Here is a 14,240-nt window from a genome sequence, read left to right as displayed (position 1 = left end):
TTTATATTATTATGCTGTTACTTTAATATAGCTAGCTGGAATTGTATAGTTAGCATATTAGCAAAGGTTGGCATCCTTGGCAGTGTCTTGCGTAGGCTTCTATGTACAACAGCTCCCTCAGATGGTGATGCGTTATAGAATAGCAGAGTTGTTATCGTCAGAGCAGTGGGTTCAACTGGTATCAAACACGTTACGAAACCCTCTTAAAACAGAATATCTTTGTGAATTCTGTCCTCCAAAACAAAAATATTTTGTAATAGCTTTTGGACAAACGAGTGAACTCAATTAAAGGTTGGGGGAATTTGTTTCATGTGTTTTAAATGTTTTTCAAATCATTTTGTTGTTGGCCAAAACAAAGGTTTTATAATTTGTATGTTACTGTTTTATGCAGTATTATAGCCTATGTTTCATACTTATTTTACTGTTTAAATTTAAATAAAAACTCTATAATAGTTTTGTACATTCTACTAAAAAAATCTGTAAACAAGAATGTAGTATTTGTATCTAATCAGAAATGGTCAGAATTGAATTCAGAATTGAAACAATTAAGAATTGAAAAGGAAATATTGTGTTACAACTAACCCTGATCTCTCCCTTATATTGTTAAAAATTATTTTATTCTTTGACTATAAATAGACAAAAATAGGTCCTTCCAAGCAGTGGATTTCAAAATGTAGCGGCATTACAATGAAATAGAGATCTATGAGTGTGCAAGCATAGCAAATTGGGTATTTGTATAAAAAAGTGTATGGTTAAAATAAAGGATAATAGTTTTCAGTAGGTTCACATTAAGGTTGGCTAATTTTGTCAAATTTTATAAATTACATTTTAAAAGCTGGGCTGTCAGAAAGAGGACTTTTGTTTTGTTCCTTTTTTCCCCCCACTGAAGCACCAACCCGGAAAAAGGAAATAATGTCCGTCGTCGTCCACTAGCTCAAGTCAGTTTGAGGTCGAGTGGAAGGTAAGCAAACAAGTATTTTATTTTTATTTTCAAACTAACACGTTTTTACCAGTAAATAATAGTTTTGTTTACGGTAGTTGTTTAAACTTTGACAAAGTCGCTTTTGTTCTTTTTAGAAATGAAACTAGATTTGAGCCGTTTCACACTTTGCTGTGAGAGCAGAGGAGTCTGAACAGACAGTTAACGTTAGCGGCTGCTGCTAGCAGACTGACAGTCTTACTACACTGCTGATAATAGTTTCTGTCTTTTTTCTTTTCACACTTAATCTTTAGGCTTATAATTATTAGTAGTTGATTTGTATGAATATATGAGCCTTAGTTTTGCTTTTAAAATTGCATACATGCTAAATACACAAACCCCCTAAAAGCGATGGCAAACTTTAGTGTGTCTGTCCGTTTGCTTTTCTGTCTGTAGTCTTTCTCCGTGATTTTTCATAGAATTAAGTCTTGCGCATGTCCTTACAGTTTTTGTTCTGATTTTATTCGTCAACTTTGTTTCATTTCATTTGTCACACGATTTATTCATAGAAACATTCCCCTTGCTGTCTGCAAACACGGATCTCAGACCACAGTCTCAGTGACATCAGCTGTGGAAGTTGACTCAGATGTTAAATAGGCGTTAAGTATAGTCTGTATCTTATGCTTGTTTTGGCCACGGCGCAACAAAGGGCCAGTCAGACTTTCTGGGAAGTTAAATGTTGTAGCTGATGTTGAATGATGCCTTTCACTGAATACCTGCACAAGAAACACATGTGAAGCTGGTGATGAAAAGAAAGGATCATTTTTATGTGAACCAGCAGCCTTCTGTACCCATGTCATAGATCAGGGGTCTTCAAACTGGGGCCACAAGGGAGTGCTTGGGGGGTCCATGGAAAAATTAAGAGAAAAACAGTATACATTAAATAAATAAAGCGATTTTTGAAATCACTACTAGTAGTTAAGAGAATAATAATGCAATTTTTTGTTTAATATAAATGAATAAATAGGCTACATCTAACAGTACAGTACTATTAGTGAGTTGGGGTGAAAGTAATAATATACAATATATACATATTGTCAAATATTTTACCCTTATGTATATGTAGCCTAACATTTTCACAGTATAAATTGAGTCTACATGAAAATATTGATCATTCTTAAAAAAATCTTACATTTTAGGATAAGGGCTTTCTTGCATGAGTATAATCATATTTGGGGTTCCATTACATCTAGAAGATTGAAAAGCCATATGTCAATGATTAAACACAGAGAGATGTTGTATATAGCCATGTCGAATGCAAAGCTCTAATATCTGAAGTTGAATTTACAGGAGAATTCAATAATGTAAATAAAGTGAATTAAGAGAAAACGACGCACAAGTGTCAAGATAACCAAGACTCTATTTTTTTATCTTGTTTGTAGCTATTAACACTTTAAACACTGTCCGTTCTGATGCAACATGTTTTTCCTGTCCAGTTAACCATGGCGATGACAAGTCAGACGTCCTGCTCCTCGATGAGCAACCACACTAAGGAACGGGTCACCATGGCCAAAGTGACGCTGGAGAATTATTATAGCAACCTGATTTCACAGCATGAGGAAAGGGAAATGAGGTGAGGACTAAAAAAAAAGCGAAAAGCTTTTCCAAAAAAGCAAGACCTTTTTTGTTGTTTTAAAGTTATTTTTAAGTATAGTCTTTATTTTTCCATCGAGAACTACTCGTAGCCCACACACTGGTCTAAATATTTAGGACTTAAGCAATACTTTTTGTAACTTTCACTAGTTGAACAGGTTTGGCAGGTCTAAATGATTCACTAAGCATTTGGACAAATACATGTAATTCCTCACATACTTTTGGTTTGGGTGAATATGACGAGACTACTGTCTGTCATTTGTGCTCATTGTGTTTCTTTAAGAACCTCCCAAATTCCAGGGGCCCTTTAATATGGACTCTTCCGTCCCTCTTGAAATGATGTCAGACTAGTGGACCACACCTTTTTAGTGTTTTATCACGTGTCTTAAAGCTATTCTCTGTATGTTACAGGCAGCAGAAACTGGAAAAGGTTATGGATCAAGAGGGCCTAGCTGATGAAGAGGTGAGCTTTTCTGAAATACTGCTTTTTTTAAAAAAAATGTTGAATGTTTAAACACAGAGAATGTAATTTCATGTGATCGGTTGATTTAATGTCTACTTTTCATGGTCCCGCAGAAGCGTCTCCGGCGGTCTGAGCATGCTAGGAAAGAGACAGAGTTTCTTCGTCTTAAACGAACACGGCTTGGATTAGAGGACTTTGAGTCGCTCAAAGTGATTGGCCGTGGAGCTTTCGGAGAGGTATGAGTTTCTTTCTGTTATAGACTGCATCTATTCAAAATAACAGTTTGGGGGTTTTGGTCCATATAGTTGTGAGGCCATTTGTACGCTATGTATAGTCTACCTTTCGGAAGTTTGGGGTCAGTACGTTTTTTATTTTTTATTTAATGCATTGTTTCTATTCAACAAGAATGCATATAATGAATCAAACGTGACAGTTAAGGTGTATAATTTTACAAAAGAATGTTCTTTTGAGCTTTCTATTTATCAAAGAATCCTGAAAAAATTATCATGGTTTCCACAAAAATATTAAGCAGTGCATCTGTTTTCAACACTGAAAGTAAATGGATTCTTGAGCAGCAAATCAGCAAAACACTCAAGACTGGAGTAATGGCTGCACAGGAATAAATGACATTTTATGATATACTGAAGTAAAACAGAATTCTTTCATTTGTAATATTATTTCCCAATATTATTGGTTTTACTGTTTTTTTAATCAAATAAATGCAGCCTTAATGAGCTTGAGAGTTTGCAAAGTTTTGAATTTGTAGTGTATTTTGTGATATTCTAGCACATTTAAAATGCACTTTCTCTCTCTAGGTGCGGCTAGTTCAGAAGAAGGACACGGGACACGTTTATGCCATGAAAATCTTGCGCAAGGCTGATATGCTTGAGAAAGAGCAGGTGAGTTTTCACTGATGGAGTCACATATTCACATTTGACATTGAGGGTTCTTTGTCTTTTTAACAGGTCTCTGTCTCTGTTTTCTGTTCAAGGTTGGTCATATTCGAGCAGAAAGGGACATCCTTGTAGAGGCAGACAGTCTGTGGGTAGTCAAGATGTTTTATAGCTTTCAGGATAAGATGAACCTCTACCTCATCATGGAGTTTCTGCCTGGAGGTGAGCGTGGGTTGATCTCGGTTAATTTCAGAGAAGCATTACAATCAAGATGATGGCACCAAATTTGAATGATGTGTGTGTGTGTGTGTGTGTGTGTGTGTGTGTGTGTGTGTGTGTGTGTGTGTGTGTGTGTGTGTGTGTGTGTGTGTGTGTGTGTGTGTGTGTGTGTGTGTGTGTGTGTGTGTGTGTGTGTGTGTGTGTGTGTTTGCCCAGGTGATATGATGACTCTACTGATGAAGAAAGACACTTTAACGGAGGAGGCCACACAGTTTTATATTGCTGAGACTGTACTGGCTATTGACTCCATTCACCAGCTAGGCTTCATCCACAGAGACATCAAACCAGACAACCTGCTGCTGGACTCAAGAGTAAGAAAACCCACACACAGATTATTTCATGAAATTAAATATTAAATTTATAATTTTTAGTCTTTGAAGCATCACATTATTCAGAAAAAGATAGGCAGCTACATTTGCTGCTATTAATTTCAAAAGTCAAAACAAGTAAAATTTCACTTGGTACCTCAGAGTATGATATTATAACATTGTATTTATTAGTGTTGAATTGTGACCTCCCTATAGGCAAGTTCAATCTAACAGTCTCGCTGGATCACATGGTCTTGATCAAAAGAGTGATTCTTATTTTGCTCTTTCAGGGCCATGTAAAGTTGTCTGATTTTGGCTTATGCACTGGTCTGAAGAAAGCTCACCGCACAGAGTTCTACAGAAACCTCAATCATAGCCTTCCCAGCGACTTCAGTAAGCAGACAAACATCTCTTCTGGTATAAATCCTAAAGATTTCATATCCCACAATACATTCATGTATTTTTGCATCATGCTCTTCTTTGTAGAATGTATTTAACATAATACGCTACTGTTCAAAAGTCAGGGGTCAGTACATTTTAAAATGTTTTTGTCTCTCACCCTCACCAAGGCTGAATTTATTCTATTAATAATACAGTAAATATTGTAATATTGTGAAAAAATATGTCACATTATATATATATATATATATATATATATATATTATACATAATTTTTTCCTGTGATGATAAAGCTGAATTTTCAGCAGCACTCATTACTTCAGCCTTCAGTTTGACAAAGTAATTTAGAATTTGAAATCTTTTGTAACACTATAAATGTCTTTACATTTTTATAAATGTAATACATCCTTGCTAAATAAAAGTATAAATAATTGAGTGACCCTAAACAGTAGTGTGTATGAAGTAATGAAGAGATTGCATGGCTGATTCTGTAGCAGTAACTTTTGACTTTTTTCTTCATCTGTAGCGTTCCAGAACATGAACTCAAAGAGGAAAGCAGAAACATGGAAGCGAAACAGGAGACAGTTGGTAAGGGTTTCCTCTTGACCAAATACTGCCCTACACATAGTGGGTGGGTACAGATAGATTCAGTGTTGCATGAGGAGCCTTTGCAAGAGTTATTGTGAAATTAGTGTGTTCTTAATATGGCAGTTGATGATTGTAAAAGTAGTGTGGGAGGGTTACGATGCAGTCTTGTGTAATTCACTATATTCTCTAGCTCACAGCTTTTTTTGTGTTGGATTAATAAGTAGAATAGTAGACCAGGAAGTTTGTCTGAATTAAAGGTGTATTTTTCAGGCCTTCTCCACTGTTGGAACCCCTGACTACATCGCCCCAGAAGTCTTTATGCAAAATGGGTATAACAAGCTCTGTGATTGGTGGAGTTTGGGTGTCATTATGTATGAAATGCTGATAGGTGAGTTGATTTTTGCTTTGTAAATAAAGTAAGTTTTTTATTTTGTTAATGTAGCTAAAGTGTTTGTGTGGGTGTTTTTCAGGTTACCCTCCATTTTGCTCTGAGACACCTCAGGAAACGTACAGGAAAGTGATGAACTGGCGGGAAACTTTGACCTTTCCACCTGAGGTCCCAATTTCAGAGAAGGCCAAGGATATGATCCTCAGGTTCAGCTCTCTCACTGCTTATACTTTTCCTTCTTTATTTTCTTATTTTTTGCTGTGATTTTTGCCTTTATTTTATGCTCGTAGCTGTAACTCTTGTCTCTTCTCTCGTCCCAGTGCATTTTGCTTTCATTAACCATGATGCTAACCTACATTTTAAGACATGGTTAATTTTTAGCAATCTCTTTTTTTCTTCAGTTCACCTGATGTTCTGTTGTTTTCCACTAGGTTCTGTTGTGAGAGTGAGCTCAGGATTGGAGCCACTGGAGTGGAGGAGATCAAGACTAACCCTTTCTTTGAGGGGGTGGACTATGACCACATCAGGTATACTGTCATCTCACGTAGACAAACACACAGATTAAACTGGTATTGAATAATGAAATGAGTTTACTATTTGATACTTCATGATTTAATTGTCTTTGGGCTTTGAATGTAAACATACTTTCTATATTGCATGTAGAATTCAGCAAGTGGTGTCCAGTTATAATTTTTTTGACTGTTTGGTCAAATAATCAGAACAAAAAAACAATTTGTATTACTTTTAGTTCATTGCTTCTGGTTCAGGCAGTGTGCACTTTTAATTAGCAATTGTAGGTTATATGTGTATTCTATGCCTTTGATTTGCATACCATGCATATTTACAATACTGTTAGAAAATTTGAGGTTAGTAAGTCTCTTATGCTCACCAAGTTTGTATTTATTCGATCAAAAGTAAAAACGGTAATATTTTGAAATAAAACAGCAATATTGTGAAATATGATTATATTTTAAAATAACTATTTTCCATTTTAATATATTTTAAAATGTAATTTTACTGTTAGAATACAAATTAGAATTTTCAGCAACATTACTTCAGTCTTCAGAATCACGTTCCTTCAGAAATCATTCTAATATGCTGATGTCCTGCTCAAGAAAGATTTCTTATTATTATCAATGTTTAGAACAGGATTTTTTTAGTGAGTTAAAACAACGGGATTTATTTGAAATAGAATTCTTTAGTATTATTGTACTTTTTTTTTTTTTTAGTGCATCTTAGGTGTTAAAGGTATTATTTTCTTTTTTTTAAGAATGGTAAGAGTAGTATGGATGTATACAATTCTGAACACGGATGTTTTTTTTTTCCTCTAGGGAGAGACCAGCAGCTATTCCAATTGAGATCAAAAGCATTGACGACACCTCAAACTTTGACGAGTTCCCTGAGTCAGACATCCTTCAGCCTACAGGTGCATTTTTAGTCACTTTAGATATGCTTACTGAAATACATGACATTTTATGGGTTATGTATTTCAGAACTATATAATAACATTACTCCCTAACTTCCTCTATTCTCTCTCTCTCAAGCCCCTCCTGTGTCCAACCACACCGAGGCAGATCTAAAGAGTAAAGACTGGGTGTTCATCAACTACACCTACAAGCGCTTTGAGGGGCTGACCGCACGAGGAGGCATCCCGTCGTACATGAAAACTGGGAAAAGATAGGCCTCGATGGGACTTGATGCTGCGCTTTTGCAGTGGTTGTTTTTTTATAAGGAGACGTTCTCCATCGCTCCTCCTCGCATCTGAAGGATCTTGCATCATCCGTTTCCTGTTTTGATTCAGTTGACCATGACTCATTAATGGATGTGGACTCCACCCGCACTCAATCCATAGAAGGACACGTTCAGAGTCATACCTAAGGGCTTCTTTTCCTCTAAATGTCCTCACTTCACCCTTTTCCTTTTTTCCTTCTTAAGGATTGGAGGTAATCGTCTTGCAGGTTGCCAGATTTTGTACATTTAGGAATGGGGATATTTTAGTACACTGACACTGGTTAAAAAAAAGGGCTTGAACGGAAGCTAGTTAGATCTCTTGCAACCATAATTAATTTTAACTGCATTAGCACTGGTGGATCGTCGATTTCCCATTTCAAAGAACTAGCGTTTGTGGTAAAATCCCAGTCTCAGCCTTTTTTCGTGTCCACATCTGCCGTACACAGCTTCCCTAGTTTTAATCGAGATGGATTTTTTTTTGAAAATCCATTCTTTTAAAGACAATACTTTCCTCTGTTTCATGGAAATTCCTTCTCGTTACGCTTACCATCCAAGATCTCAGTGACAATGGCAAAACACGGGGCTTCATAGTCAGTCGGATCTGAATGTGATTTATACAAACCCCCAAAGCTGCAGATGTTGCCTTGCGCTCGGATCCTTCTTATACCAGCAGAAACATCATGAATGCATTTGCCAATTAAACCAAATTATTCATCAACTGCATATCAGGAAACTTCACCAGCTCATGTCAATAACCAAGCAATCTCTATGGACCAGCATTTGTTTATATAATGGGTAGTTTCAGCCACTGGCTGATTCAGATGTTGCTTGGTGGTAATGCAATTGTTTTTCTTAATAAAGGGGCTCGTTGCTGAAGTTTGGGGAACAAAGCCACATTTCTTGCATCTTGAGAAGAATAGCAAAACTATTCAGGGATTTGAATTTGATCGAGTCTTCCGTTTTGTGGCGATGAAATGTTCAATGCAAAAATTTTTATACTACCAAAGAGATGCCGCTTTTAATCATCTTTATGGGCTTGAATCTCGATGTTGTTTGGTCATGGATGCTTTGGCTTTCGTACAGCATTAATTAGCAAGCTTAAACTTTGTCTTGAGCAGCTAGCAACTTAACTTGTAGCAAAATGTCAATTCCATATGGTTTTAGTCAGTCTGCATTATTGAAGCTGCTTGTATCAGCATGTTGCTAGTGATGGCTGACTTTGTACAAATCAAACAAGAGTAAGAGTGCAAGAATGATTTTCAGAAGTGTGTGAAATTCGCAGACGGTGAATGACTGAATTGTATTTCTACAATCAGTACCCATATGTCGTCTTTCTGTGACCAAATTGAATGTATCTTGAAGATTAAAACAGGCTTCTAGAAGTTGCACTCATTTAGAATCGGCGTCTCGAGAATGACCTGAGATTCACCTAAATGCTTGAGCGAATGATTTGGTTTTATGCTGCGCACAGCACGACAAAAGTTTTGTATGTGGAATTGCTTGTTGATAGATGTTGAGCTGAGCACAATATACTGCTAGAGTAATATCTCAAATAACATTACTGTATCCAACAATGCTACAAATGATATGGAAAGTAGCATGAAATCATGTTCGAATGGTGCGTTTTTTTAATCCTTAGAGCAATGTGTGACTGTCTTTGGTCTGGATGTGTATTATTATTATTATTATTATTATTATTATTTTTAAAATATATAGTAATTATGGCTGGAGATTTTTCATGCTGTCTGAGGGTCGTTCTGTTGCATGTTTTCACGTGTGCTGGACAAGTCAGAGCTATGAACGAGTTTGTGAAGTTTCATGCTGCTTTATTTGTTCCCCTTTTTTCTAGTATCAAGAATATGTAGGGGTGATTTCATGGTTAGTGCTTATGAATGATGGCTTGGTGGAATTATACACTGTCTCGAAGAAGCAGATCACGGGCTGGACTGCTTTGTATCTCTTGTTGCTGTATCTCACATGCTGAAAATGATCATGATCATAAAGAGAGCGTCTGTTTTAAATTCTCACTTGTTTTTCTGTAGGTTTCTTGCTTGCATCCTTGTCCTAGAGTGAGGACGTTCTCTTTGAATCAGGAAAAAAATGAACAATCTTTTTCTTGAAGATGAACAATGCACCTTTTGCTAGTTGTAATGTCATGTATATTTAAAGTACACACACACACTTGTCAAGTTATATACACACTGAATGACTGTTCTGTTGTTTGCCTGTAAGAGAGTTTGTAATTCTTTCAGCAGCTTTTTTCACACCTAACCAGATGTAGACTAGTCTTAAGATTTTTGGCGTCTATATTTACTTGCTTAGAGCTAAAGAAATAATTACACCAATGTGTATAAAGGAGTTTATTCAAACTGGCGCTAGTGCTCACAAACTATCCGTGCAGGAGATCATGGATTAATTGCTGTTTATCCTGATCATAAATGCGTATCAAACGCAAAGCTGAGGTTTGTGAACATGGCTCCTGGTTTCACTGATGTCACATTCTGCTGTGGGAGGTGGGCGTTTGTCCTCTCCCTGCCTTAAATTTGAGTTGTAGAGTGTTTGTGGATTTTTCCTACGCTCACAGAGCACCTTTCACTGGTTTATTTGTCCGATAGAGTTTGTTTTTGAGGTGTGGGCACACTTTGACCTGTAAAACGTCCTGAATAAAACACCAGTTCATTTACTTGTGTGTGAGACTCTTCTGTTCCTTCTTTTCCCCCTTATTAGTGGCCCTTATTTTTCCTCTATTGGGATTTTTTATTTTTTTTTTACTCCTAACCCTAGGTATTAAACTTTAGCATGTAGCTCATCCTACATGTTTGGGCTGCAGATGTGAATAATAACTTTGCTTACTTTTCAAGATATCAAACTTCCTACAAACTTAAATTAAAAGTCATATCTATCTTTAAGCCATTAAGTCACTCCATAGCATCATATTTATGAACCACAACCGCATAGTAACGGTCTGGTATCATGTTGGCAACTTTTAGGCAAAAACTACTCAGCTTTTCTAAGTAGTGGTGTGCATTTGCTTTTCTGTTATGTATTTTTTAAATGTGAATTCAACTGTATATGTGTAAGAATGTTTGTCAACTAGGGGGCATAGTTCTTGAAATTTATGTAATTCTGGAAAAAAAATCCAGCATAAAAAACATGTTAAATGTAATACACATACACACACACACATATAAAAATAATCAACTTAAATGTTTAACGCTATCACTATGAAAATGTTTAATGTATAACATAAACACATAAAAAATAAAATATTTTATTAAAAATATATATACACTTTTTTTTTTTTTTTTGGTGAAGAACATACTGTTCTCAAAATGTATGTAATTTTGAAAATCGTCATGGCTATTTTTGACTTGAATTATTTTTGTCTTGACCACTGGGGGCCTCGGGATCAACCACTGCTGTAATGTATGTGTTTTTCTTAAAGTAGGGCTGCTGTACAAGTTAAGGAACTTAGCATAAATTACTGGGATCCAAATTAGGAACCTGTGACCACTGGTCCCACGGTCGATGAAGTGATCTGTTTGTCCCTTTGAACGCGAAAGTGAATGCGAATCCTTTTTAAGCAGTTCATTAACAGCTCTGCTCTATAAATAGTACACCATAGTTTGAACATGTTTTTCAATCCCACGCGTTCGTGACATTGTCAAATTCATTTTTAACACATCTATTAATCAGTGACTTAGTAAAATGATTGAAAAATGAAATCTGGGAATTCATTTGACTTTTTAATCATTCAAATGTTGTTGTCCTGGGAAAGTTGAGCTTGTCTGGGTCTTATCCAGTATAAACCCCACAAGAGTAGAAAGATGACCGCCGCCATTACAGCAGATATGGACACGCTTATCAACGCCATGTTTCGGACAGTCCTGCTGGGATACATGTTTCTTGTGGCAGTGATGTTAGAAAACAGGCTCACAGGGTTTTCCCACTGAATCAGACCTTTACTAAAGTCTAAACTCAGTTCTTTGGGAGATAACACCTTTACCCCTTTATACATTCTCTTCACTCTTCGTTTGTCGGTGTCCAGTACGTCACAGCGGTATGTCCCAGAATCCTCTACTCTGAGAGGGTCTAGCACTACCTTGTCGAGGCTGAGGGCTTCATAGCGGCTGAATAATGAGTCATCAGAGGTGATGACTCCACCGGCGAAGCGCCAAGACACCACAAAGGCAAAGCGGCCCATGGCTTCCATCACTTCCTCTAAGCAGTCAAGCACCAGACGCTGACCGACAGTTGCTGTTTGGGTCTTCAGTCCACACTGCCAGGTGTCTAGGCAGCGGATGGTCCTCAGTTTGCAGGAAGGGCTGGAGATGTTTCCGGTCCCCCTGATAGGGCAGAGCTCTTGTGTACGGAGGCCAAGCCCACAGGTGGCACTGCAGGGAAAGCTGCGTTTGATGACCCAGGTGTTGATCTTCTCCAGTTCTTCCAGGTCGGCTTTGGTTAAATTGCTACACCAGCTGGGGGAGTGCAGGAGTGTGCAGGACAGCAACACCAGCCAAAGTGCTGAGCCAGCCATTGTAACTTGAGACATAGAAGAGGAGCAGAAGATGTTCAGAATGAGAATCTATATGACCATATGTTTATTAAAGGATTAGTTCATTTCAAAATGAAAATTCTGTCATCATTTACTCACCCTCAAGTTGTTTCAAACCTGTATGAATTTGTTTCTTCTGCTGAACACAAAAGAAGATATTTTGAAGAATATCGGAAACCAGACAGTTGATGGACCCCACTGACTTCCATAGTAGGAAAAAAAAAATACTTTGGAAGTCAATGGGGTCGAAACAAAGAAGAAACAAATTCATACAGGTTTGAAACAACTTGAGGCTGAGTAAATGATGACAGAATTTTCATTTTGAAGTGAACTAAGTTATTCCTTTAATAAATTATTCTTATTAATTTTAAAATTATTATTATTTTATACACATAAGTAGCTCACCTGAATTAAGTCAACACCTTATTTAATTAAAAAAAATTATGTATATTTATTTATTATTCTTTCAAAAAAATACACATATCCTTTGCACACCTAAATTAAATGATTAAGTAAACTGTCCAAATTAATTAATTTATTATTTATTGTTTTTTTTTATTTAATTAATTCATTTTTTTATTATTATTTTTTTAAGCACACCTGAATTTTAAGCCTAAACTAAACCATTTGCAATAAGGAATCACTTTTATCAGTTCCAAACTGGTATTTTACACTTATTATGATGGGGTGTTTCAGTTATCGTTTAAAAGAAAAAATGGTTTGTCTTACCTTCGTTGGTGTGTTCAAAAGATGTGATAAACTATAAACAAAACAGAAATCTCTCAACCTTTAGATTCTATTTCGCATTATTTTTATAAAGTCATAACTCTCTGTTCATCAATGTGCGCTTGAAATAACGGAGGAAAGCGCGTGCTTAAAAGAGATTTAGCTTACAACTGTCGACTAAAACATCTATTTATTTGTTTTCGTTTAAAATAATGTTTTTTATTTATTTATTTACAACGTTTGTATTCCATCTTGCCAGTTGCCACAAGATGGCGCTTGGTCTCACAGAACGTAAATGCAGTGTGACTACCGGTAAATACGTAACGGGTGTAGTAAGCAGTAAAATAAGTAAACGGTTGATTATTATCTGGGTGTCACTTATATTTACTTATAGTTAACTTACTGTGAAACTATTATATTTAGTTATGTCAAAGCATAAAGTGGCAACGGCGACTATGTTGAGTTAAGTGTGTGGGCATGTAGGCTAGGCTACTCACGCCAAGTAGCCTAAAGCAGAACCAGCGGTTATTGACACCTCTCAAATGTCAGACAGCTATGAAATGCCTAGAGCGAAAAGACTCCTGCGGGGTAATAGTGATTCAAACCAGGCCAACGAGTCATTCTTACCCTTTGCGTTTTGCCCATTCATTTGGTGGAGTCTGGTGGTTTGGCCAGGTGGCCAAATATTTAAGTGAGAGAGATAGAGAACTGTACCCTTGGTTTTAGTCTTTTGTGATGGTGTAAACAGGATGTGGATAAGCTCTGATGGCTGTTTGTCATGCTGAGGAAGCGTCACCTCAAGGGCACAGACTGTACAAACCAAGCCTTGACAGTCTCTGTGCATCAGAACAAACAATCTATCATTTAGCCTACTCACCCTCATGCCATTCCAAACCTGTATGACTTTCTTCTTCTGCAAAACACAAAAGAAATTTTGAAGAATCGAACAAACAGTTTCGGTGACCATTTACTTCCATTGTAGTCTATAGAGAAAATAAACTGAGATATTTCTCAAAATACCTTATTTTACAGGTGTGAAATGACACAAGGGTGAGTAAATGATGAGAGATTTTTAATTTTTGCATGAACTATCCCTTTAAACTGCAGGGATGCCACATTCCATGTAGTGAAACATGTTTTATTGCATTTTCTTGGACATTAAAAATTAATTTGCCAAATTGATGGACACGGGTTCCAATACCATTGATTAAATTAAACAGATATTAGTGTTCATGTCCACATTTAAAAATGTATTAATAAATTTGCACTTCATTTTTGTTTATAGCGGTGCTTTGAGCTGCGTCTAAGTAGGTAGCCATACTTCTTTTGAATAAGTGC

At 36.5% G+C, this 14,240-nt stretch overlaps 2 protein-coding genes across 3 annotated transcripts; one reads left to right on the top strand and one right to left on the bottom strand.

Annotated features, from left to right (window-relative positions):
* The first annotated feature begins 920 nt into the window (after positions 1-920).
* Positions 921-8,505, top strand: stk38a (serine/threonine kinase 38a). Of its 2 annotated transcripts, none has more exons than XM_081349114.1 (14): positions 921-961; positions 2,416-2,552; positions 2,984-3,035; positions 3,149-3,271; positions 3,851-3,934; positions 4,027-4,150; positions 4,364-4,518; positions 4,806-4,908; positions 5,441-5,502; positions 5,773-5,890; positions 5,973-6,096; positions 6,322-6,417; positions 7,222-7,316; positions 7,435-8,505. In XM_081349114.1, the coding sequence occupies exons 2-14, from the start codon at positions 2,422-2,424 to the stop codon at positions 7,569-7,571; spliced, it is 1,404 nt and encodes a 467-aa protein (XP_081205240.1). In that variant the 5' UTR covers positions 921-961; positions 2,416-2,421; the 3' UTR covers positions 7,572-8,505. The 2 variants fall into 2 exon arrangements, with proteins under 2 accessions (XP_081205240.1, XP_081205239.1); XM_081349113.1 differs by having other exon boundaries at positions 4,806-4,932.
* Positions 8,506-10,929: 2,424 nt separating this feature from the next.
* tmem81 (transmembrane protein 81) lies at positions 10,930-13,659 on the bottom strand. The gene is made up of 3 exons (XM_081349370.1): positions 13,530-13,659; positions 12,906-12,936; positions 10,930-12,163 (listed from the first exon to the last, which is right to left on the bottom strand). The coding sequence occupies exons 1-3, from the start codon at positions 13,545-13,547 to the stop codon at positions 11,376-11,378; spliced, it is 837 nt and encodes a 278-aa protein (XP_081205496.1). The 5' UTR covers positions 13,548-13,659; the 3' UTR covers positions 10,930-11,375.
* Positions 13,660-14,240: the final 581 nt, after the last annotated feature.

The sequence above is a fragment of the Scardinius erythrophthalmus genome (genome assembly GCF_964197995.2).
Source record: "Scardinius erythrophthalmus genome assembly, chromosome: 20".
Lineage (NCBI taxonomy): Eukaryota > Metazoa > Chordata > Actinopteri > Cypriniformes > Leuciscidae > Scardinius > Scardinius erythrophthalmus.
The sequence above is the reverse complement of the archived record's forward strand: the minus strand, read 5'-3'. Positions and strand labels throughout refer to the sequence as shown.